We start from the raw sequence: 26,770 nt of genomic DNA, 5'->3' as shown, positions 1-26,770 counted from the left end.
GGAGGCTGGGAAGTCCACAGTCCAGGGAACACATCTGATGAGGGTCTCCTCCTTGGTGAGAACCTACAGAGTCCCGTGGCAACCAGGGTGTCACATGGCAAGAATAGGCTGAGTGAGAGAGCTAACCTGCTCACTCGCTCTCCTTATAAAGCCACCAGAACCACACCCATTACTCCATGAATGGATCAATCCATTCAGAAGGGCACAATCCTCACAATCTAATCATCTCTTAAAGGTCCCACCTTTCAATTACCATCATAGGATTTCCCACCCTCTTAACATTGTTACAATGGAGATCAAGTTTCTAACACATGAACTTTTGGGGGACACATTTGACCCATAGCAGTATCTACTTAGTGAGTGCCTACTAAATGCCAATGTCTCTTCTAGTCTCTAGAGTGAACAAACAGGCAAAAATTCCTGATTTCCTGAAACTTACATTCTAGTGGGTGAAGGAAGACAATAAACAAAATAAGTAAAATCTAAACAGAGAAGAGGGACAGAAAATACTGAGGAAAGGTAAACAAATGATTTTAAATAAGGTGATCAGCAAAGGCCTCACTGGGGGATGCTTCAATAAAGACCTGAAGGAGGTGAGGAAGCGAGGCCCCCAAGTGATGGGAAAGAGGATTTCAGGACAGGGCAACAGCACGTACAAAAGCCCCGGGCCAGGAGTAAGCCATGCACATTCAAGTAAGGCAAGAAAGCCCATGTGGTTGGATCCAAATGGCCAAGGTGAAAACAAGGAAAGAAGTTTAGAAAAGTAAGGAGCAGGAGAGGCCATATCATGAGAGACAGTGAAAAGTTGGTAGGATTCATGGATGGAAGGCAGTGATGGGGAAGGATTTGTTAGAGTTGTGGTACTAGAGAAAGGGAGCTGGAAAGTGGGCTGTCACTAGAAATGAAATACTTGACTGTGAGATTAGGGAAGGGTTTGTTATCAATAATGATAAGGTCTAGGGTATGTCCTTGGAGTATGGGCTGAGGAAAAGCAGAGAACAAGATTATAATAAGGAAGGAAAGAATGATCTAATCTAATGATGTTAGGGTCAAAGCTGGAGGTTTTAAAGAGAAGGAAAAAGTCATCTGAAAGCAGAAGGGAGACCAATGAGGGCACTTACCCAGCCTCCAAGCCCAGTGATAGAAGATCAGGAAGAGGAAATAAACTCCACTTGAGAGGGATGCAGAGGAAGTAATGTTCTTCAAGAGAGCCAGGTTTTAATTAGAATAGAAAGGTGAAGGGATTGTTCAGAAAAAGCATTGATAGAAGATATTTTGCTAATGAATGACCCAGTTCCCCAGTGCAGAGAGGCAGGGTTTGGGGTGTTGGAGGGAGGTGGGATGTGGAGTCAGAATACTGATTATACAGAGGAGCCATACGGGGTTACAGTGAGGAAGCCAGTGATGTGGGATTCTGCTGAGGACTGGCATGAGCGGTTCTGGTGGTCACAGGCTGGCAGTGGAGAGCAATAAATGTTAGAAGGAGGGGAGAAAGAGGCCTCTTTCCAGAAGTAGTGTTCATGGGCCCCTCTTTACTCAGGATCATGGCAGCCTAAAAGCATGAGAAGGGACAGTCTTACTCCAACCACAGTGGGTCCCTTCACCTTGCTCATTCCTGTTTTGTTTTAGCATTATATGCTGTCTCCTTTTCCACATTAGATCATAATCTTTGAAGTTAGTAAGAATTTCTTACTCTTTTTGAATTGCCCTCTTGGTTGCCAGTAATAAGCTACTCAATAAATATTTGTTCCAAGAACAAATGAATACTTCTCACAAGATGGAAGGGGTGGTTGAAAAAGACAAATTATTTCCTACTCAGTCTTCTCTCTCAGAGCTCCCTAGAGCTCACCAACTTCTGAAATTCTTCTGAGTTCAGTCCTAGAAGACCAGGTGCTGCTACAAAACCTGACACACGTTGTGAGTCTGCTGATGAAAAGACCAAAGATATAGTTCTCCTTTCCAAAGCTGTAGGAAGTCAAAATTCTGCTTATAATGATACTCGCCTCACTGATCAATAGCCAACCCAAAACATGATCATCTGAGGACACTGCAACATGCTATGACTTTTTCTGGGAAATATAGTCAAACGTAGTGATACTTGGTGACAAGTGACAAGAAAGATGGTCTTGCTACAAGCAAGGGTTTGGCAATCCTGAAGATCTGTGTTATCACCAAACGTGAGCCAGCCTCTGAACCATTAGGGAATTGGTGAGATATGGGCCTAACAGGTGATTTGAATTTAAAAACAGACCTAGAATCAGGCACTTAGCTAGTGTGTGACCAAAGAGCTGAGTCTCCACCAGAAAGCGTCCACCACCAACTCCCTCATCTGGCCCTCTCCAAGGCAAAGCCATGGTGGCCAGACCCAAGTTTGGCAACAGGTTTCAAATGAAAGCATGAGGGCTTCTTAACCCATCTGCTTGCCCTAAATGTAAGGTCCTCCAATTTTTCAAAAACACTAATATGACCACATCTTTCCTCTGCTTAAATCCATTCAAAAAACACAAATATGACATCGTTCCTTCGCTTAAATCCAGTCAGTGGCATCTTATTACCCTTAGCCTATGTCTGACCTCCCTTACCTGCCCCCGAGGGCCCTCTAGGGTATAAACCCCACCAACCACTCTACCTCATCTTTTTGTTCTTCTTTCACCACTTTCCTTCTCACACTTTATATTCCAGCAAACTCAAACTTCCTTCCATTCCTAAACATTCAATTCCAGACTTACTGTTGACCTGACATCTTCACAAGCACTGTTAAAATGTCACCAGCTAACTTTCAGGTCTTAGCTTAAGTGGCACATCCTCAGGGAAGTGCTCCCTGCCTTCTAAATGGAGTGTCTTTCTCTATTCTGCTTGTATGTTATAGTGCATCCTGGTCTCACATCTCTATAATTACTTTTTTTTAACGTTTTCTTGCCCCCACTAGACCATTATTTCTATGAAGGCAGCAACTGTGGCTGCCTTAGTTATCCCTGTATTCCCAAAGACCTGCCCAATGACTGGAACATAAAAGAAGCAATTAAAAATATTTTTTTTAGGTTAGGTGCATAAGGGCTGGCAGGTTAAGTTGATTAGTGCACCACCTTGGAACACTAACGTCAAGGGTTTGTATCCCCTTACCGCACAGCTGCCAGAAACAAAAACAAAAGCCACAAACAAACAAAAAGTTAGTTGGATATATTGCTCTGCTTAACATGACTGATAAAACGTGGGTGCCCACAGACAGTGAGGTGAAAGCGGGGATCGAGCAACTGACAGTGGAGCGACAGAGCAGGGCCCTGGCCAAGGTGGAGGAAAGCAAGGGCTTGCTGCAGGACAAGGGGCAGGGCCTGACAGAGGCCCTGACCCAGAGCAATGCCAACCTCACCAGCACCCAGGACAAGAATCTACGTCTGCAGAAGGCCCTGACTGCCTGTGAACATGACTGCCAAGTGCGCCAGGAACGGCTGGGCGCTGCCTGGCAGGCGCTATCTGAGGCACGGAAGCATAGCAGCTCCCTGGGCGGGCAGGTGCAGATGATGCGGGGCTAACTGGCAGACCTGGAGCTGCAGCGGGTGGAGGCTGAGGGCCAGTTGCAGCAGCTGCAGGAGCGTCTGGGCAGCCTTCAGCGCAGACTGCCTCAGCTGGAGTTGGGGAAGCGCGAGGTGCAGCACTCAGCCCTGCGGCTGGGGAAGGACCGCCTGGCCCTCAGGAGGACACTGGACAAAGCGGAGCAGGAGAAGCTCCGCAGCCACGAGGACACAGTGCGGCTGAGTGCGGAGAAGGGCTGCCTAGACCTCATGCTCACCCGGGCTGACCTGGAGCTGGCCGAGGCCCAGAGGCAGATCCAGCAGCTGGAGGCCCAGGTGGTGGCACCGGAGCAGAACCATAGCCCGTCCCAGCTGGAAGCAGATGAGCAGCAGCGGCTGGAGCAGCAGCAGGAGGCAGAGCGCTTGTGCAGTGCCCACGTTCAGACTCTGCGTACTCTGGAGGTGCGGGAGCAGGCCCACCGCCAGAGGGTGCGTGCACTGGAGGCGCGGGTGTCCACGCTGAAGGGACAGTTGCAGCAGGAGCTTCCAAGGAGCTCAGCATCCTTCTCCCCACCCTCCAGCAGCACCCCCCGCCCCCCACCGGAGAAATGAGCCCCTTCCCAGCCAGCATCCTAGAGAGCAGCCCCGTACCCGGAGCAGGGAAGGGTCCCCTTCTCCAGCACAATCCTCCCAGGCCTGGTCCATCGGGTCCCCTAGAGCTGGGGTGGGGGTGAGGAGGAGCGGAGCGGCAGTGCTGAGGGACCGGGACACCAGCTCCAGGCCAGACCCAGCAGTGGATTCCCTGCGGGCTGCACCTCAGCTCAGCCCCCGGGATGAGCCACTCTAGATTGTACAAGGTCCTCCCTGAGAGCAGCTGAGTCCAAGCCAGGGGTTGGCTAGTCTCTGCCCAGCCCTGCAGCAGGGCCCTGGAGCATGGGCTCATGGGAAAGAGGAGGGGGCCTAGGCCCTGACCCTGACTTCCCAGAGATCTCTCGCCTTAGTTCAGACTGTCAGGAAATTCTTCAGAAAGCTGAGTCCCTGTATTTTTATATCTTTTCACAATGTTAACCATTCAGAACTGTCTTTTGTAACAAGACCCCATTTTCTAAAAAACAAAATTGAGTGCCATATTTCTCAGGCCACCCTAACTATAAACTGAGAACCTTCCTTTTCTGTACCCAGAAAAGTATCTTGAACCTATATCTTTTAAACAAATAAATCCCATAAACCATCCCACAAATTGTTTAAATTCAGTAAAATATGGAATACAGGCCACTTAAAACACTATTTTCATTTTATTTCTAAATTTTCTATTGTTTTAGAAAAAGAATAAAAAATGAAAACAAGACACTACTGTGTCACATCATGAAATAACTTTATCCAAAAGGGATTAAAATGAAGATATATTTAACACCAATTCATGTATTAGTAACTTATACACATATTATCAAGTATGACATCCATAAAAGCACAAATTAGTCTCTCACAATTTCCGCCAAACTTCTGGCTTATCTTATGTGTCACTTCCATGATTATCAACCGCATACAGACAGACTGGAGAGACTTACTGAAAATGATGCATTTCCAGGCAGTTTACAAAATAAAAAAGGCAAAGTATATCCAAATATAGCATAAGCAGCAATAGGGCCCTGAATTTACTTTAGAAAGGCTACCTAAAGCACAACCTAAGTGAACAGTTGTAAATCCCTAACCAGACTTTAAATTTTTATGTTCTTAAAATGTCAACTCGCATCACAAGGTGAGATGACTAACCTAGTTGGAATACTGTTGTCTCAGTACAGGCATATGTAAGAAATATTACATCTATCCAGGGAACTGCCATTCCAATATACATTTGTGATGTATCTGATTTCATGAGGTGTGAAAGTCAATTTTGTTATTTTTTCCTTAAATGCATTTTAAGAACATATGGTATGTGAACGAATGGTGGCACAATAGGGAAAAGGACTATTTTAATATAAAACAATATTAAATCAGCATGAGATGAGATCGAGTATTGAAACTGTAAGAATTTTATAAAATGATAATTTATTTTTTTTTTTTATTTTTTTTTTTTCCGTGACCGGCGCTCAGCCAGGGGAGTGCACCGCTCATCCTTATATAGGATCTGAACCCGCGGCGGCGGGAGCGTCGCCGCGCTGCTAGCGCAGCACACTACCGAGTGCGCCACAGGCTCAGCCCTAAAATGATAATTTAGAAATTGTAAATGCTTCTATTCAAAACTGCAAAAAAATACCAATTACCTTAATTTTCCAGAATCACAGTTGTTATGAATAACAGCATTTACTGATGAACTGATCAAGAATGAATAAGCTGAAAAACACACATTTAAAAAAGGGAACAATTCTGGTAAAACCAGAATATAAAAGTGTAAAGACCAAATCAAATCGACAGTGGTGACTGTTATTTGGCCAATGAAAACAATGAATGCTCATGACCAGCAGTTCCGAAGCGCCCTGTGCAGGTGACTCAGGTGCTGCTCAGGAGCTGGTTAAGGAGAGTGGGGAATAGGCCCAGCGAGTGGGGCTCCGAATCCTGCCTCAGCATCAAATAGAGAAGCCCTACTTCTATCTGTTTTCCCATATACTCTGAACATATGTAAGTCATTTTTTAAGGCTTCCTGTGTTTAAAAAAGAAAATTCTGAAAACCACAGCAACATATCTATGCTGTTTCCAAGCACACAAAGAGAATTGAAATTAGGACATACGAGACAATGAAGGCTCCAAACAGTTGGAAAAATGAAGTTTTCTTCTTCCCTATGGATAATGTCAAAATGACTTGTTGACTAATGAGCCATATTGTAAGGTGGCAGACTACTAGTTATGGACCTTCAGGTTAACAGCACATATCCAGAGGCCAGCTAGCCAAGTGGGAAGGTATAACTGCTCACCTGGCCAGGCAACCACAACAGCAAGCAGGTCCCCTCTCAACCTGACCTTGGCAATGAGCTGTTTCTGAGAGGCTAAAGCTGTTTGCGGCCGAGAGCTAACTTCCCGCAGACATCATGGAGAATAAGAGACATGGGCTGTGATGAGGTTTTCAATAAACTGAGACATGTCAACATGGCACTGTGTATATCCACTCAGGGATATGTGACAAACACAATTTTAAATGTTAAATTGTTAAAGATAATTGGTCAATATACGGATATGCACGGTACTTGATATACACAGCCACGATAAAATGTTACGAAACCTACTCTGAAAATGTAATGTTCACTAAGTAACATGTTCTAAAGGCTAAAAGGGGGAAAAAATGCTACACTAAAAAAAAAAAATAGCATGTAAACTCTACTTTATCCTAATGTAGCAATTGAAAAAGTTTTTTCTTTTTTCTTTTTAAGTTACAACAGGCTTTATGCTTAATGCAATATATTGTAGACTCAGGAAATAGCACATTATCAAACTGTAAGATGTGATTTTTGATTAATAGATAACCAGTATCATGAGTTTTAAAATCAGACAAAAATGCTACTTAAAAAAAAGGAGAAAATGTCTAAATGAATCTGTACAAACCTTAGCGAGGAAGGTATAAAAACTTTCTTTTTAAAATAAATTTCATTAGTTAAAAGGAAACAGAATTCGGAATTTTACCTTATATGTTTGGTCCTCATAGCTTTCCTAGACAACGCAGTCCTAACCATTTTACCAAACCCCAGTTAAAATAATCTAATAATGTAGAATCTTGGGCAATCTATTATCTATGCATGTACAGAATCCTGAGTGTCACATTCAGTCAGTGAAAAGAAAGGCCAAATCCGACCATGTTTATACTATTCCACAGTGAAAATAAAAGATCTAGAAAGGCAAATAAAAATGTCTTACTTACATGAGGGCCTTTTTACTTGTTGATTGTGCATTTAAAGAATTGAGTATGTGCCTTTCCTGCTCATTCAGTACTTTTCATGAAGTCCCATGTGAGTACATGCTGTTTTATAAACTGTGCAGTGTCTCAACTGCAGCAAAAATCAGGTGCAAGGAAAGATAGTTTTTACCCCATGAAAAAACACTGAATACAGAGTTATAGGAACAAATTCAATATCATCTAATTTAAGAAGCTTTCATAATCAGGTATGAACATTGCTTGTAAAACATACACTACAAACGAAGTACAGCAACCTGCGAGTCACATCATCTCAACAATTTTTCATTCTTTCTATTGACAAACATTTAAAAACAGCATCTTCATCATATGAAAGTAAACAACCACAAAATCAGTTTTCCCCACACTAGTTCCTAATCCAAATGGCCTCATTGCAATTACTGTAAAATCACTAGCAATTACTGAATTGGCTGGGCAAAGGTGGATTTGGCACTGTCCCCCCAAAAAAGTAAAAGAATGCTTTAAACAGTTATAATCCATAGAGAACTAAGTTTACATCATGAATGCTGGGTGTGAAAAGTACGTAAAATGGTAGATAACATGATTATGGGTAAGAGATGGCATTGTTCCACACAGCACAAAAGAATTCTGTTGAAGTGGCCACAGCTCCTTTTACTTCGTAGCAGGGTTCTTGGGAGGAAGGAGTTTGTATGTGTTGAAGTAACCCACCACCTGCTGGGGCACCTCCGCCAAGACACACTGAGCAAGTGCTTCCTTTGGAGCCTTGTGAAAAACAAAATCGAAGTGACTTTATCGTTAACAAAATTTTAACAGCTTTTTGATAAAACACTAGGGATATCTCACTAACCATTAAAAAGCAATAATTTCCAATTCCTAAGCTTGTATCTTTTCTTAGGAACAGTAGACAAAATATGGAATAAGGTAAGTAACCAATGTTACTTATGAATGCTATTATTATCCCTGCTATCATCATTAACACTTACCAAATCCTTTTTTGGTGCCAGCATTTTAACATTTCATGTTTTTTTGTTGTTCTTTAAGTGTGGCTCTTTCACTCACTTGGTATTTTTTTTTTTCTTTTGACTTTTTATTTTGAAACAATTATTGATTCATAGGAAACCACAAAAATAATATAGAGAGGTCCCACATACTCTTCACTGAGTTTCCTCCAAAGGTAACATCTTATATCACTGTAGTATAATACTAAAACCAGGGCACTGACATTGGCACAGTTTACAGACCTTATTCAGATTTCACTAGTTTTACATGCACTTATTTGTGTGTGTGTGTGTGTGTGTGTGTGTGTGCGTGTGTGTGTCTGTGTGTGTCTGTGTGTGTATACTTCTATGCAATTTTATCAGCTGGGTAGACTGTGTAACCACCACCACAATCAAGACACAGAACTGTTTCATCACCACAAAAATTCCTAACATTACCAACTTATAATCACACACACCCCCCTCCCCTCCCAGTGCTGGTAAGAATGTAAAATGGTATAGCTACTCTAGAAAAGTTTGGTAGCTGCTTTAATAATTAAACATGCAACAACAACATGACCCAACAATTGAACTTGTAGGTATCCCACAGGAATAAAAACTTATGTTCACACAAGAACCCATGCATATGGCAGCTCTATGTATAACAGACAAAAACTGGAAACAACCCAGATGTCCCTCAGTGGGCAAATGATTAAACAAACTGGTACACCTATACCATGGAATACTATTCAGCAATAAAAAGGAATACATGCAACAACTTGGGTGACTCTGGGGAGAATTAGGCTGAATGAAAAAAGCCAATCCCAAAAGGTTACATATTGTATGATTCCATTTATATAACTTATTTTTTTTTTTACAAATAATGACAAAGATGAAATACACAACATTGTTGAAATGACAAAATTATAGGAATGGACAACAGATTAGTAGTTTTTAGGAATTAAGGAGGGAGTAGAGGTAGAAGAGAAGTAGGTGTGGCTATAAAAGGGACACATAAGGGATCCTTGTGGTGATGTATCTTAATTATATCAATGTAAACACCCTCATTGTGGACTGATCAGTGGCTCACTTGGGAAAGCAAAGTGCTAATAACATCAAGGTCAAGAGTTCAGACCTCTGTACTGGCCAGCCATAAGGAAAGAAAAAAAAAGCCCTGGTTATGATTTTGTACTATAGTTTGCAAGATGTTACCAGTGAGTAAACTGAATAAAAGTTTCCTGAGGGATTTTCATCAAACCAACTTCCAGCTTAATAAATTCAGCATATACTTGTATAGAGTGTTTTCCTATTGTTACAAAGGTAAAGATAAAATATATCTTAAGACATTCACAGTAATGCAATTTTTAACAATTTATCACATAGACTGCAAGAAGCACACAAATATATGTCCTGAAGCAACACTGCCAAATCCAATCAGAGCTCTTTTGTGGAAAAAGGACATCATTCACATATCCTCTAACCCTTCACACCTAATCAACTGCTTGGTATTGGACTGGCAAAGGTCTGTGTTTGATCACCTTAGTGTTTGAATAGAGAGGAATGGTACTCACATTCTGGAACTGTCTGAAAGGCACAAACTGGACAATGTCTCTGATGGCCACTTCGCCTGATGGGGAGCGGAGACTTCCACCATCACCATCCAGAAACTCCATGGCACTAAAGTCAGCACCTCCAACTCCAACGATGATGATGGACATAGGCAGTTTGGCAGCATTAACTATAGCTTGTCTGGTTTCATCAAGATCTGTGATCACACCATCAGTAATGATCAACAGCACAAAATATTGCTGCCAAAAAAAGAAAGTGTGTCCACTGAGCAGGTCAAGCTCCAAAATAAAAACATTGGTTAATGACATCTCTACCTTGATGAGTCATTCAGTCTCTTTCTTGCTCATTTTCCTTGCCAGTTGCTACTCAGGATACCATCTACATAAAATATTCTAAGATTCTCTGCTGACAAGGAAATTGACACTTACAAAAACTGCAAGTTCATTAAAAGTGCAGCAGACCACAAAATAAGGTTGGCAAAACGGAAGCAAGGCATCTAAATGTCAGAGATTAACCTTTCAGTAAACATAGGAATAAACACTTTAATTTAATTGAAGTATTAAATTATGTCAAAGTATCAATCAAGAGAGAAAGTGGCAACTCTATTCTCAAAAGATCAAGTAAGTACGGAAGTAGCAGAATTGTTTACCAAACTAAAATACACTTTTAAAAAACGGATATGGTTTCAGAGGGGAAATCTTTCTGTCAGTTGTCATCTCTGATAAAACTTTCAAAGAGTAGTAAAATGTTACACAAAGTTGTGACTCCATCTTTTGCACAATTTAAGTCTAGAATTAAAATAAGATTTATAATGTGCTGAGTATTTACTCTGACCCAGGCACTGTGCACTTTATATGAATTATCTTATTTAACTCTTTCAACAACTATATAAGGCTCATCTTACTTCTGAGTATACTGAAATTAAGAGATTTGATACCCAAGGTCAAATAGGTAATGGTTAGCTAATTCAAACTTCCTAGGACATTAAAGAGGGCAGTAAGAAATCCTACAACAGCTAAGTCTTCTCAAGCCTTAATCTGTTAAGTCTACTTCAAAAAGTAGATAGCCTTTATTTTTTGGTAGAACCTAAGAAAATTAATTTAAAAGACGAGAAAAGACTCATGAATGCAGGTGTTGTTTTGTTGTTGTCTTGTATTTGATGCTCATTAATGTAACAACAAAAGATGTCACTTCCAAACCATGGATGATTGTATCATTGCTTCTTGCATTGACTTTGTTCACAACAGACCAAATAAACAGAAAAATGGCACCAATCTAGATTCTTCCCATCCCCTGGCCACAGAGCACTTACAGAAGCTGTCTGCTGTTGTGTGGCTGCAGCAGCAAACCTGGCCACATGATTTATGATTGGAGAAAAATTAGTTGGTCCATAGAGTTTTATCTGAGGAAGACAGGCACGATATGCCTCTACAATGCCTTGGATTCCTAGACCAAAAAAAGCAGTATTAAAAATTCTCAAGCACAATGTGTTTATTCACAATACTGGCTAATTTAATTATATATCAACATATAGTGCCTTAAATAGTCAAAAGTTCTATCTTCAGGAGTTCATCTGAGCTACATATCACGAAGCTCCACAGCTATGCTCAATTGCAAAAACCTGTAAACTCTGCCCTTCCTCAGTAGAAGACAAATTATTCATTATTATTCTCATCTCAGTCAAATTATTCATTAGTCTACAGTAGAGTTGTTACATTTGTGCTTAATTTTGTTGTGTTTTGGGAATGTGACTCTGATGGAAAAAGAACCATAGAAAAGGTGCTGCATCATACAAATGATAAGAAGAAAAAGTAACTGATAAAATGAAAAACCATTTATGTATATGGCCAGAGATTCTATAAAAATTCAAGACGGCTAGAAACCTAATATTAATTCTCGTTAATTAATTAATGCAAGTATTTCTTCAATAACTTAAAGGTTAAGCATGGTAGAAAGTAGACTGCATTAGTTCCAAATACTCACTTCCAGGTTATTTATCACATTTTGCTGCAGAAGCACTAATGTGTTTGTTTAGTGGGTACTGCCCCTGGACCTGCTGGAGTGTTAGAAAGTGGGACAGTGCCATTTGACCAGTTTTGACCGAAGCATGTGAATGCACATGACATCCCTGTCTAAGCAGATGTTTTAGGGACTACTGCCTGTTTTCTCCAGCTGTCTTGCTCTTTCCTTCTGCCAGGGGAGCAGCACATCCCAGACAGGTACTGTTTCTTCAGCCTGACTCTCAGAATAAGAAACATGGAGCAAAGCTGCAGTCTAGCCACATGTAAAGTAAGCAAGAAATACAGTTATCATTATGAGCCACTGAGATTTAGAGATTGTTTATTACAATAGCACAACCTAGTGAAAGTTGACTGGCATTCCTGGTAAAAGCACTGCTGATGAAACTCGTATCCCATGTAGACACCTGCTGAATCTGCCATTAATATCATAGTGTTCAGAATACAAGTAGGATACTAGAAATCCTAAAGAATTCCCCATAATACTTGCTGAGATCATCACAGAAATATACTATAAAAAGCTTTTAATGTAAACCAAAACAGGTCTCTTGCTTTAAAAATGTCCTAGAGAACAGATCAACAAGGAAGAGAAGCATATACTTGGTTTAAAAGCTTCATAAGACCAACACTACCCTCTTCAAATTTAAGAGTTCCAATAAACTCTTCTTAATGACTTTGAACATAGGAACAAGTAGTTTTATGAACAACCTTTAAGGACATAACTAATTCATATGCAGAGGTGATTTTACATGCATAAGTTGCATGTAACTGGGAGTCAGTCCAGTAGTAATAAAAATAATAACATTAATATCAGCTAGCAGCAAGATCTCTCACTGCAATGACATACACTGGAGAAAAATTGAGCCCATAATTGCAATAATAATAATATTTTCTTCCATTTCTAAGATTTTAGTTTGCTTTTCAATCTCATGGTATAAACAATTGATTTAATTAGATTTCTTTACAAATATCAATAGCCTTCAATTCTTCAACTAAAACTGAATTATGCCAAAATTCTTCCTTTGCATTAAAGAAACAAGTGAGACATGATATTTCTAGGCAAGTAAGTTCAATGATTAATTAGGAAAAGGGGTTAAATTTCCTTGCCTTAGAATAAGATTGTATCTCTTTTGTCTAAAACCAAACTGATTCTTTTTCCAGACTCTAACCAAAAGTAAAAAAGCTACATTTGGTGAATAGCCCAGAAATGGGCTTATATTACTCACAGAGTAAACAAACTTCTAAAATAAATTATCACATAAGTCATCCATATTCATTTGCAATAAATGAAACCTGATTACAACAATTCCCCAAAATTATTCCAATTTCATCATAAGCATGAAGCACATTTCTTGAAAAGAATAATATTCTCAGTTTCAAATGGCTAGTGATAAAAGAGGTCACAACCAGCCACCAAAAGAGCCTCAAAGAAACACTGAATTAATATGGGAAAAATGGGAAAAAAAAGGAGAAAAGCCTAATGCAAGCTGCCCCCAACAAAATGTTCATGCTCTTCTATCTTATGAATATTGTTTAGGAAGAGAAGGAAAGAACACCTTTTTCTGTTAGAAAGCTATACATTTTGTAATTGCAAATGGACCCTTTGCAGAAAATTAGCTTATTGTCTAGAATTTTAAATAACATCTCTGCCCCCACACCTACTTTTCCTCCTCCAAACTGTTTAGTCTTATATAATTTAGTGGGAGATTTGGCATTTTAGGTTGACTGTTCAATGTGGTAAAAAGGAGGAAGCACTTGGATATTTGAGGTACATATTTGAGAAAAATGTGAAATGAAAGACAAATGCTGCCTCCTGCTCTTTACCCAGAGCAAAGCTTCTATAGAAGCTCAATTCATTGATCCTTCCACCCACCCCATCTTCTTACAGAACACTATGTGAGCAACAGGTAATTAGATGCCAGACACTTTTTCTTTGTGGAGAGTGACTGCTACTCTGAAAAAAAGCTCTAAAAGATCTGTATACTGAATAACTCATTTTATTGAAGGTTTATTTTAAAATCAACTTACACGTGAAAACACTTTTAATATATGATTATTTTTATTGATCTACTAGCAATACTGAGTGAGACCTTTTTTGTCCTATTAAACCTCTTAAGGTACAAGAATTTAGCCTACAACCTTCATCATCATCATAATACTGATCTGTTCCATAATTGTCACTACCACCCTAACCACCAACCTGGTGCATTTCTTCTACCTTATACACCAGAAGGTTAAATATGTCACAAAACAAAATGCAGAGACAGAGTTTGAATAGTTTTAAATCACAAAAAAAAAAAAAAAAAAAAAGTAACGAAGACTAGTGAGGTTTTCATTTTAAAGTCTTCATATTTATTTTATAACTTACCATTACAGTAGGGACTGGATGAATTAAAGTTCATTGGAAATTCATGTGATACCTGTTAAAAGATGAAAGAACTGATGAGATCTGTTTTGCTTTTCTAGGACGTAAAGCTTTAATAAGAGATTTTCCCTTACCTGCCACTGAGGAGGTATCTGGGCTCCAAAACCAAAAGCTGGAAACATTTTATCACTAAAAAGAAAATTTGAAAAAAGAGAAATACAGTTTTTCAAAATATTAAGAGCTTTATCTTCACTCACAATATAATCAATTAAGAGCTCATTTCAAAAAAGATTTTCAAAATCTTAGAAAAGTATAAAGATAAAGCAAAGATTACCCATAATAACTGCCAGAGAGAACCAATGTTAACATTTGACAACTCTCAATCTAAATATTTTTCTGTGCATTGACAAAGAAAAATGTTTCTCTGTATATATTTTATAAAAATGGAGTTCATATTTGTGTTTCACAACACACTATTTTCCAGTTAAATCTTGTGCATCATTTCACTGAACAAATGTGTAAATAAATCCATAAAACCCTAAAAACCACAAATTTTTTCATTAGTTTACAGCAAACTCACTTGGCAGCAAAACCTGACTCAACTAGGTTATTTATAACTTTTATTTATGCCACTTAATATAAATATTCATACATTTGGCCACAGAAACATGGTAGAAATGCCACATATCATAAAACTCTCAGGTTTCTGCAGCAAAATGTATGAATATTTGACTGTGAGGGTTTAGAGACAGGGACAGTAGACTTGAATATATAACATCATGTCAATAACTGCTAAGTATTCACTGTATGGATATTCTCTCCCAACTAATAGTCAGTGTTCTGCCATAATAAACACTGTACTGAACATACTCATTTTTCAGCTAGGGATAGTCTTTTTATACTAATTTTTTTTTTTTTTTGGACAGGGATCCAAACTCTTGACCTTGATGTTATCAGCACCATACTATCCCAAGTGAGCTAATCAGCCAGCCCGTTTATATAAATTCTTAATGGTGCTTTTTGCATTGAAGATAGATAGATAGATATGTCAGAAATATCTTTCCCAGTTTATAGTCTATCTTTAACTTTGTTTAAAAATCTTCCCTTTCATAGTTTTTAACATTAATGAATGTGAACACAAAAATTCTTTCATGATTTCTGCCTTCACCATCTTGCTTCAAGGCCTTCCTCACTACATTATAAACAATTCACATATATTTTCTCCTTGAACTTTCAAGTTTTGTTTTTGATATTAAACTTCTAATTCATGTGGAAAGTGTTTTGGAATAGGAAATGAAGCAGAAACTGCTGCTCTCCACGAATATCTCTTCTCTCTTTAATAATAGAACACCTGAGCTAGAGACTACACCTCCTAGCTTTTCTGGGCTGGAAGAGGTCAGGTGGCTAGGGTCGAGCCAAGGAGATGTGAGTAGACGTGATTTGTCAGCCACTTCTGAACCATACCCCTCAAAGAGAATGCACATGCATTCCCAGGTCCCTTTCTCCTCTTCCCACAGGCTAGACAAGATGAGAACCACAGCAGCTGCCTAGGACCCAGGGATGGAAGCTATGAATTAAAAATGGCAGAACTGCCCTATCGATCCTGAACTATTTACCTTTGGACATGCAACATGAAAGAGAAATAAACCTCTATTTTGTAGAAGCCACTTTGATTTGGGGTGTCCATTTCAGCAGTTTGGTCTATATTCTAATCTATACAGAATACTATCCTAGCATGTACAGGTATGAGTCAGGGATGCAAATTCAATTCTTATGCAGTTTGACAGCTTTTACAACCCCTTCCCCTATCTAAAATGCCATCTATACTGTATACTAAATTCTATATACATGTGGGTCTATTTCTAAACTGCTTGTTTGGTTCTACTGTCCATGTACTAGTTCTATACTCTTAATTAGGATAACTTTAAAGTAACTTTTAATATACGCTAGAGCAAATTTCTCTTCATTTCTTTCTTTTCTTATGAAAAATCTCTTGGCTATTTTAATCCATTTTTCCTTCTAGAGAATGTTAAGCATCATTTTGTCAGAGTTTCATTGCAATTATAATTAAAATGGATTAATTCAGGGAGAAATTTTACACTTTACGTCATTATTATGACATCTTCCTATGTAGAAATCATGATATATCTTTCCATTTAAACAAGTTTCCTTCTTTGTCCTTCAGTACAATTTTGTAGTTTTCCTCACTAAAAATCCTAGACCTTTTTCTAAATTTATTTTCATTTTTTATTGCATTATTAATTGTGACTTTTATTCACTAAAATTTTTTTAATCAGCTATTGCTGGCTAGAGAGAAATTGTTGATTTTTTTCAGGTTTACTAAAATGTTTCAATGCCAGATAGGAGAAATACCCAATTTCTATTCTATTTTTTTTTCCCCAACCTCTGCCCAACCTCCCTCCCCCTCCCCACCTCCACCCCCAGGAACCCTGGGTAAGTTCTCTCCCTCTGCAAGTTCAACACACCACTGTGGTCTTTCTCTCCTTCCTTCTTTCTCTCTTAGCTCCCACTTATGAATGAGAACATGTGGCATTTTTCCCTCTGTGCCTGGCTTATTTCACTTAATACAATTTTCTCCAAGCTCATTCATGTTGTATCTGCCTACCTTTCAGAACTCTCACTACTTTCTAATATTTTTTGTTGATCCTTTTAGGTTTGAATTCATTCCGTATCATAATATTTGTTAGAATTATGAAATTTTTCATGGCCTGGTGCCTTTGTGAGGAGTGAGGGGTGGCTCTTTGACTCCCTGTTCTATTCTTCCCACAGTTCCTGGTCTGTTCAAGTTTTCTGCCTCTTTGAGTCAATTTTGCTAATTTACAGCTTCCTAAAAAATCATCCTTTAATCCAGATTTTCAAATGTAATAGCATAAGGTTTTGCAGAGTATTAAAATAACTTTTATGGGTTTTTTTTTCCTGAATTTATGCTTATAGTCTTTGTCTTGTTACTAATATTCTATGTATGTTTTCTCTCTTTCTTGGAGGTCAGTGTTGCCAAAGGTGGGTCTAAATTCTGTTGAACTTGCAAAGAATCATTTCTTATCAATTTGGTGGCTTTTCTTTAAACTTTCCAAATCATTACTACAAGAGCATGTCTCCAGAGCCCAACATCCCAGGCTCAATTCTGTCTCTGCCAGTTACCAGCTGAGTGACTCTGGACAATTTCTTAGTCCCTTGTGCCTCAGTTTTCTCACCTCCACAAGGCAGATGACAGCACCCATCTCACAGCAAAGTATGAGCATTAGATGAACATTACGTAGAAAGTACTTTAAATTGTCCCTGGCACAGAGTAGCTAACATGTATATGGAATCTACTTTTTTTTTTTTTGAAGGCAAGTGAAGCAGTGGGAGTGGAGATATTATTATGTCTTTATTTTTTTCTTCCTATTCTTTAATTTTATTTTGTTAAAAAGCTAGTTCCTTTATATTCAATTATTCTTGTTTAAAAATAAAAGCACGTAAAGCCAGAAATTTTCCTTTACAGAGACAGGACCATGTACAGTCTTCTCATTGTCCTTAATTTCTAGATAGACTATTATTACACTTTGATTTCCTTAAGTAGTTCTTTAAGAACTACTTAAAAGTTTTTTGATTTCTATGTGGTAAATTATCTTTAGTTATCCTTTTGTTATTAACTTTCAGGTGGCAGTCTGAGAAAGCAACTCTACAAATTTTTTACTCTTTATATAAAAATCACATTACAATTGTGTTATTTTGAGATCTTTTTATTATATTTCTAGCTATTTATACTAGGAATACTTCGATTTTTCTCTTATTAAACTTGTCCATGGTTATTTTCATTTTGGATTATTAACAAAGTGTTCTATAAAGTAACATTTTATTATAGTTAATGATTTTTGCCTTTAGTTTACTAGTCTGATATTGGAATTTCCACCTTTGCTTTAGATTTGTTTGCATTTGCCTGAAAATTTCACTTTTTTAAGTGCTGTGACAGATTAATGAAAAGCTCCATCAGTATATCAGAGCTTTTTATCATACAATAATAATAAATGAAAACTAGTGAAAATTTATTTTGTGCTCTAATAGATCCAAAAAACATTACTAATGCAGATTTTTTCTGTTATTTAGTAAACCTTCAAGAGGACCAATTAATCTATTCAAAATCTAACCATTGAGAATCCATTCAGAATATTTTATAGCAATTAGATCAAGTTATCCTTTAGCACTCGTTAAAAGTCACCATTAAAAAAATAATTTGACAACTGCCAAGGAAATAAATGTTAAGAAACAGTTTTTTACTAATTTTACAAAACATGTCATCTGGACTTCAATCACACATACAACTTATCCTTAATGAATAAACCCCAAGCAAACCATATCAAAGAAACATGAGCCTTGCTTACTTAAGTCAGCTATTAAATAAGCAAGCTATATATAATACATTATAACTACTCACAGCAAGAGATTAGAAATCAAAGGTAAACACCAAGATTGTCACAAAGAGAAAAATAGAAAATATAAGACATAGAAAAATGTTATGGAGAAAGCTATTCCCCCTCAAAACCTTCATCTTATCACCTATATTAGAGTACTAGCTGGTGAAACAGAAAGTGCCCTTTCTGGAAAATTATGAAAGCAAGTATTTTAGATTTTCCAAAGCCATACTCACGCATCGTAATCTTGAATGACCAGTCCTACAGACCAGATGGCAGTCAAATACTCATTAACACCATTGGGGCTGATGTAATGAAGGGAGTCCGGAGACCTTGGGTCGCCATTGGAGCCAGTGAAGTCCACTCCCACCTGCCAAATAAAAATTGTGGCCTTTACGAAGAAGGAAGGGACGCCTGTGCTTTGATGTCCAGGAAAACTTCAGGAGACGAGAGACAACGTTCATTCTGGAGCCTGCTACTGCTATTTCCTAACAAATGCCTCCTAGTATTTCCCTAAATGATTAGTTAAATAATTAACATGAAAGAACCTGCTGTTCCTATTTTTCTAAATATCTTAAATCATGAATTACTATACCCATGGCTTAAGACTTAAGGGTTGTTTTTGTAGGTTTGTTTGACTATTGCTTTCTATGCCTCAAATAACTGCAGGATAAACACTGGTTTGTACTTATCTGCTTTCTCTCAAGAGGAAGAGATCTCGTCAACAAAGCCAAGAGCTGAATGATGAACCAAGACTGAGGTCTCTGATCTGAGGTCTCTGAGGAGACCATACTAAGCATACTGTGTAAATTTAGTCACAAAGTCGGTTTTGCAGTAAAAGAAAAAGTACTGTGAAATGGAGAAAAAAGCAACGTTACAGCCTACATTGAAAAATTCAGTGTGCTACTTACAGTAAAATTTAGCTGACATCCTCCCATGATGTAGTCAAGGAATGTGCATTCTACTGTAACCTAAAAACAAATAGCAAACTGTTAATATTAAAACTCTTACTATATATGAAAAACAAAAAAGCTCTCTGGCATATGTTTTTAAGAGTTTGTAAACTGAATAGCACATGATATAAACATGTGGAAATCACCCCTGTATTCATGTTTTAAGGCATCACTGTTCTACATGTCATGAATCTAAAAGATTTTATTTCAAGATAATTACAGCAATGTTAAGATTAGAATATTAATGGCCAAAGATAAAATACACTCACTTTAAGTTTTAAAAGTTAAGTAATGAGTCCAATATGTTGAGAGCTTTAATAAGCAAAGTAATCAAGATTCTTAAAAAATACAAAAGCAAGCAACAACAATCAAAAAAACCCACTCATTCAATGTAAGAAATCTTGGCCTTTTCCCTCCACCCATAGTATCTCATCTTGAAATTATGGCCAAGATAGATGCACTGGGTCAGGCCATTTCCACTAATGGGATGGGAAGATACAATGATGCTTCACATTTCCTAAGATAATGAAAAACTTTAATATTCCTTATTCTTTGGTAAAAAGTTGTCATACCTTGGAAGTGAAGCTACTGGGAAAGATTTCTTTACTATTTCCTACTCTACTCTTTTCTCTAAAGGTGACCAGATGTTAAGTGATTTTCAACTGCCTAAAATTCAAGTATTTGATAAAAAGCAGACTGACAGAAGAACACAAAATGTGATCTGAAAACATTATAAGTGGCCAAGGCCAACTGACCTCACAATGTTTCACACTAATAACACCTGAATTCTTGTAGCTTTTTTTCTTTTGCCTCTTTTTTTCATTTATGCATTCAAATTCAATCTGTAGGAAGAGAAGACAAAATGTTAATTTTTACTAGCAATATAAGAAATGCAAATGAATGACTTTTTTCCCTTGGAATCAAACCACCTACTGATTAGATCTATTGCAAAATAAAACTCTGAAACAATTACATAATACATTAAGTATGTGAAATATTTATCAGTTAAATTTCCAACAATTAAGGCACTTGTAAAATTGCATACTTTTAAAATATTCCCAAGTATAAATTTTGCCTCTGTAGGTAATTTCCTTCCAAATGCTCCAAGTAATAATCTTTCTTCTTTATAATAAAGGAAATAAAATACTACTCCTAGCTGTTACCAACGCAAAGAACAAAAAAATATGCTGCTAAGAAAAGAAGGAAAAACCTAATATCATATATGAAGCCCAACCCTATGGTCAAATATACAGCAAAGATCATCTCTTTCCACTGGGAATACATGTTAGAAATAGATCAATATCTAACACCTTCTCCTTTTTATTTCCTTCCCCCAAACAGAATGGTCTTCCTGTCCAGCTCCTACCCACATATCCACCTACCCATCTTTAAGGCTTGGATTCAGTTTTCCTCCTGTACAATTTCCACTACTGTTCTAAACTTCTCTCATCTCCATCCATCTCCTTAAACTTCTACAACCACATAAAATTTAGTTATATACTCTTTATTATTCTCAATTGTTTCATTTAGTTTTTTCTTCACACCTAGGATATAATCACCTCTAACTTATACTTTCATACTTTTGAATTTTCACTGTCTTGCCTAATAATAAGAACAAAAGAGACACTCAATGAATACTTGATAAGTCACCTCTTCTGTTTAACAGAAAGCCACTTAGGTATTTCAGACAGTCACTGATAATTTTGTAAGAATCAAACTTTAAAATATACATTGGAAGGGCTGGCCGGTTAGCTCAGTTGGTTAGACTGCAGTGTTGTAACATCGAGGTCAAGGGTTCAGATCCCCTTACTGGCCAGCCGCTGCCCACCCCCTTACCCTCCAAAAAAGAGTATTAAAAAAAAAAAGTACACTTGACACAATAATGCAAAATAAAATTATGTTAAGTTTCTTGATGGTTCAGTACTTGCCAGTCTCAGTCATAATCATAAATCTTAATTATTGAGTATTAGAGATGCAGAAATGCCCTAAACAGAATTCCCATTGAAAAAAGCCTGGATTATCTCACTTCATTCACACTTTACAGAGTGTCAAATGGCAGGCACCTTGCTAGGTAGGCACTGTGAACACAACAATGATAAGACATGGCCCTGCCCCTGGGTAAACTTTGTCACTGCAGTAACATTAAAAGCTTATCTGTCATAGGGGAAAGGAAGGGTCAAGTTAAGTGGATTTAGGAAAGCTTTACATGATCCATAAAGTATTATACGGTATAGTATAATACTTTACATAATCCAGGAGCATTATATAGCTGTTAGTTCATTATCTTCTAAAGGCAGGTCATTTACCGATTCTGGAAAAAAACAATTCCAGGTCACTCTTCCATACTTTGCTCTTTTAGGTAGTGGGCTTTATTTTAAGGGTTCAGACTTTTGTCATTTTGCATTAGTTCTGCCCTTTTAAAAAAAATCCTTAAATAGAATATTTATAGCTGAATTTTTCTGTTGTTTTAATTCAAAACTGTTTACTCAAAGCCAATTCAATCTTTGCATTTAAACCATTACATGTGATTTGAAGTCTTCTACTCCACACAAGCATTTCTATACAGGCTATGATAATACCTGGGCTTCGTGATCAGGAGTAGGGACAGGACTGGAGATCACTATATGGCCTACTGAAAATTCGAGTCCTATTATGTTTGTTTAAAACTCATTTCTTCCAGTTATTTAAAACAAATGGTTCATGAGTTTTATTTATTCATTTCATTTTTTAAGTTTTGATCTAAAATTATCAGTGTCTTTTTTAGGTCACCTCACTTACATGGCTAGGTAAAATAGACCTTCTCACCTGAACATAATCTTTTACCTCTTAAACACTATGTTTGTATTTTCAAAAGAAAACGTTCTATTCATGAGCATTATTCAGGTCTTTAAACAACGAATAAACAATTCATATTATTTGGTTATAAGTAAGCTACAAAAAGAATTTAAAATGTATTCAAACTAGAAAGGTAAATAAAACACTCTGGAACAGGTTTTTGGCCACAGTAGTTTAGACAGAGAGTTTCAGAAGCACTCTCAGAAATATGCTGAGATGCTAAATAATAAACAGTATGTAGTTAAAGCAGCCAAAAGATCTTAAAGTCAGTGCCATTAGATGGCAGCATAATATATAATTTCAAATACCACGAACTACACCTTTGTCCTTCTCTTTGGTAAGGACAAGTCAGAGAGAAGAGTTAGAGGGCAGATTGTAAATGCCTGTTCAAAAGTAGCATGAATGTATACAATTCAAGCCCAGATATTTGTCCAGTGTTGTAGGTATTAATTATTGTGACCAGTGAAATGCCAAAAACATTAAAACTAAGGATTTTCAGCAAACCATATTTGCTGTCTTAAGCCAAAAGCAGCCAAACCTCTAAATAAAAAAGTAAACGTGTTGAGAAACAGTCTCACGGGTGTAGTCACCTGTCTTGGGCCTGGAACACTTCCTTACAAAGAGATAAAAGTCCTCACAGCCTTATGTGGAATACCTTCGCAGGTTCAGGCTCAGTGAGTGCTCTTTTGTTCTGCTTAAGCCTGTGTGTCAACAACTCTCAGGCTCACCCCCAGCTTTCAGTATTTCAGACTCTACAGGGGAGCGGTGGAGTCCTTGTGCTGCAACACCAGAAGGATACACATATGCCAAGTGCCCTGCATTGGCTGCTGGAGGGACTTGCCAGCCATGGGGGACCTATACTCTCTACTGAAGCTGATCTTGCCCTGTATCTTCTCAATGTGAGAAAAGCGTTGTTCCATCTGGTACTTGACTGTGTTGTGTTTGCCTTGGTGACTCTAATACCAAGAGACAATGGGCAAAAGTGCTTGGATTTCTATTCTTAGTGACTGACATTGTGATGATCTTTGCAATCCTCCACGTAGTTGGAGGATTCTCACCTGACACTGGTAACTGTTACATGATGTGCTCAACAAAACTCATACCCCAAGTAGGAATTTTGGATTATCTGTTTGCTAAACAAATAAAACCCAGAGATTTCAGAGTACTATGCAATATAGAGTAAAACATGGTAAACTGTTTGCTATGCCAAGGGGAAAAAAAATGAAATAATAAATACACAGCCAAACTGTAAGGTATATGCAAATACAAAGACATAACTTACAGGTGAATTTCTGGAGGCTTCTTTAAGTTTTGTCATGGTGGTTTGAAATGTTCCAATGAGATCATGTGACCCATCATTGTCATAATCATAACACTCTACCTGGAATTAAGTATAAGAAAAATACATACAAATCAATATAATTTAATTAAAAAGTATTGGCTGCAATAAATGTGACCTATCAAGAATTGCTCTTTTAATTAAAATATGTAATTAAATGCTTAATATGCAGTCCCTACCTGGAGGAGTAGGAACTAAGTTCCTAGAACAGCAATACTGAAACACTTTCAAACCCTAGCTATCCTTGTGATGGGGCTCTAAGATAAATCACAGGCAGATGAAAAACAAATACTATTAAAATTCACATCAAGCAGCTTCCAGCTCCTCGATTACACCCTCTATTAAGTGTTGATAAAGGGCAAAATGGAATTACACCTTTTTCATCTGTTCCTTTACCTTATCGCTATACAATGGCTAGAAGCTACTATCTGGAGAAAGAAAGGAAGTCAATGTCCTAGGCAGCTAAAATTAAATAATTAAATCCTAGATAATTTAGAATTATGGAAAATGTATTTCATTAACTGCATTCTGGTGGGGCTAGGCTTGTACTTGGAGTTGGAGATGATGAAGGCAGATTTACATTGTTCTGAGGATCACAACTCTTCCAATTAAAAGGAAAATTCCAGGGCAAGAGTACTGAATCCACTGAGGAAGTATCTATACTGGATCATATTTACTCTATTTCCATGTAAGACAGGGTGGGTTCTAGTCTAGATATGGTTCTTATTAAATGCTCTCTCGCTGAAAGTAAAAATGAGAGTATTTACCAGATTGACAGATGTAGCCAAAAAAGGTAAATATTCACCAGAATATTAGAATATTCTTTGCAATAGGAAAAATTACATGGCGTGAACTATTAGCAAGCAGAGGTGCTCAAGGGAAGCTAAAAACTGACCACAGTGATTGTGAACATTCAACACCAATGTTTTCATAGTACTTTATAATTTCAAAACAGAATATTTCATTTCTGTAAACATTTATTATGTATACTGTGCACATTCTGTAAATAGCCTTGTGAGGTAGACAAAGCGGGAATCCTGTTACTATTATTCCCATTTTGCAGAACCAAAACTTGGAGGAATTAAATAAAAAGTTTTAGAAGATGGTATACCTTGTGCAATAACCAACACTGGTAAAGTGAAGCTGTGCTAAGGGCTCTTCTGAATCCTTCTAGAGCATGTACTTCAAAATAAAAGCTTGTTACTGAGAAGCAACTTTCATTTACCCTCAGCCAACAGACAGCTCCATCTTGCTATCTGCCTTCACGAAGTTATCTTAATCACCAAGCTAAATGCTTGGAATTTTTATATGCTCACTTGGCAAAGTGTTTGTTTTTCTGCTTAGTTCTATAAATTGAGTGCTTATCATAACCAAAACTCCTTCATTCCTTATTTGCATTTTCATTATTCTTCAGGAAGACTAAAAATCAATCAATCAATTATAATAGACAAGATCTAGAACTGCAATTTTGAGCAACAGTAAAGGATTTTATTTGTTTAAAGAAATGCTTGGTAAGCACTTTGGTCACTGACCAAGTCTGACAGTTTGACTTTTGGCCTACATGTTAAATATCCAATTTTTAAACCAAAGGCCCCTTATCTGACTATAACATGTCAAGAAAAAAGAAAATTAATCATTTTAATAATCTCTTTCTAGAGGAAGTAAAATTTAGATAGAGTAGAAAACAATCTTAATGTTTTAATAAGTTCAATTTTTTTGGTTTTGTGTTTGTTTTCATGGAGGCTGGCCAGCCAGGCCAAGTTCCTGTTTTCTTTTTAACAGACATTTTTCAGTTATGGCAAATATAACTTTAATTTTTAGATTTGCATTCAGGGAACACCAATTTATATCTAAGACAAGATTAAGCTTTCATAAAGCCAAGATTTTATTTAGAAGAATGTCATGAAGGGCTAAAACTGTTCATACGTTTAGACTGAATGAAACTTCAGGAAATGTAAAAAAATATTTTTAGGGATGGCCAGTTAGCTCAGTTGGTTAGAGTTCAGCCACTAAAACACCAAGGTCATGGGTTAGATCCCCATACTGGCCAATCACCAAGGGAAAAAAAAAAGAAATTTTAAAACTAAAAGCTCTGTTACTCACTATAATATATATATAGGAGAAGCTCCCCGATGTCCCCTTGAATGCAGACATGACATTTATAATGCTGGCATATGTTCAGATACAGTTTGAGGTAAGATGATTTGCATCACTTAATTTCTCTCTTCTTAAGAATTCAAAGACCAGTACTACTGGCTGCTTAAACAACAGTATGCATAATAATGTATAAATATGTGCATATGTATGTAAATGTGCAAACGTATGCGTATACATTTGATTCATTTACATAACATACATATGCATGTGGATATATAATATCCACATGCATATACACACATACCTAATAAATGTATGCATATATACATATATGCATATGTGTATATGTAAAAGGATGCACACACCACACAACACTACATTCAATAAGGCATTCCCATTTTAGGCAAGGTGGCAGCATGCATGATTATTTCTCTTATTCACTTGATCTTAGGGAAATAATACATGCTAGAGTGATAACACATTGCAGCAAAGGAATTACAGAGGATTCTAACTCTTTGCTCTATAACTCTTCTCTATGCCTGTAAGCAATTTCCAAATAGTAAAAGAATAACAGTTGTATGGCTTCCTGATATTGCAAAGAAATACAGAACTAAAGAAATAGTCAGTGATGACGTGGCAAACCAAGTTGTGTATAGTTAAAAACAAATGGAGAAACTTTTAAGAATGGAAAACATTCATCAGAGAAAGCTCAGAAAATCAGTTTACTTACTATAATAAAATAGCCCTGTAAGCATACCACTGTGAGCAAAAAAGTTTAAAAAACATTGTTTGGTTGTTAACATATCATTATAAACAATCAAATAG

At 37.3% G+C, this 26,770-nt stretch overlaps 1 protein-coding gene and 1 pseudogene across 2 annotated transcripts in view; one reads left to right on the top strand and one right to left on the bottom strand.

Moving 5' to 3' along the window:
- The first annotated feature begins 3,197 nt into the window (after positions 1-3,197).
- On the top strand, positions 3,198-4,124 carry LOC134363669 (rootletin-like; annotated as a pseudogene).
- A 2,959-nt stretch (positions 4,125-7,083) lies between these two features.
- The window catches only part of CPNE3 (copine 3), a 48,221-nt gene continuing 28,534 nt past the window's right edge, over positions 7,084-26,770 (bottom strand). For both annotated transcript variants that reach the window (XM_063079123.1, XM_063079124.1), the window contains exons 8-16: positions 23,792-23,890; positions 20,430-20,516; positions 19,633-19,692; positions 18,958-19,091; positions 14,441-14,495; positions 14,310-14,361; positions 11,236-11,369; positions 9,926-10,162; positions 7,084-8,139 (exon numbers count right to left, since the gene is read on the bottom strand). In XM_063079123.1, coding sequence (XP_062935193.1) covers positions 8,029-8,139; positions 9,926-10,162; positions 11,236-11,369; positions 14,310-14,361; positions 14,441-14,495; positions 18,958-19,091; positions 19,633-19,692; positions 20,430-20,516; positions 23,792-23,890 — 969 coding nt within the window. In that variant the 3' untranslated portion in view covers positions 7,084-8,028. The remainder of the gene's footprint in view (positions 8,140-9,925; positions 10,163-11,235; positions 11,370-14,309; positions 14,362-14,440; positions 14,496-18,957; positions 19,092-19,632; positions 19,693-20,429; positions 20,517-23,791; positions 23,891-26,770) is intronic.

Source organism: Cynocephalus volans, chromosome 15 (genome assembly GCF_027409185.1).
Source record: "Cynocephalus volans isolate mCynVol1 chromosome 15, mCynVol1.pri, whole genome shotgun sequence".
NCBI lineage: Eukaryota > Metazoa > Chordata > Mammalia > Dermoptera > Cynocephalidae > Cynocephalus > Cynocephalus volans.
This window is presented reverse-complemented; position numbering and strand designations above follow the sequence as displayed.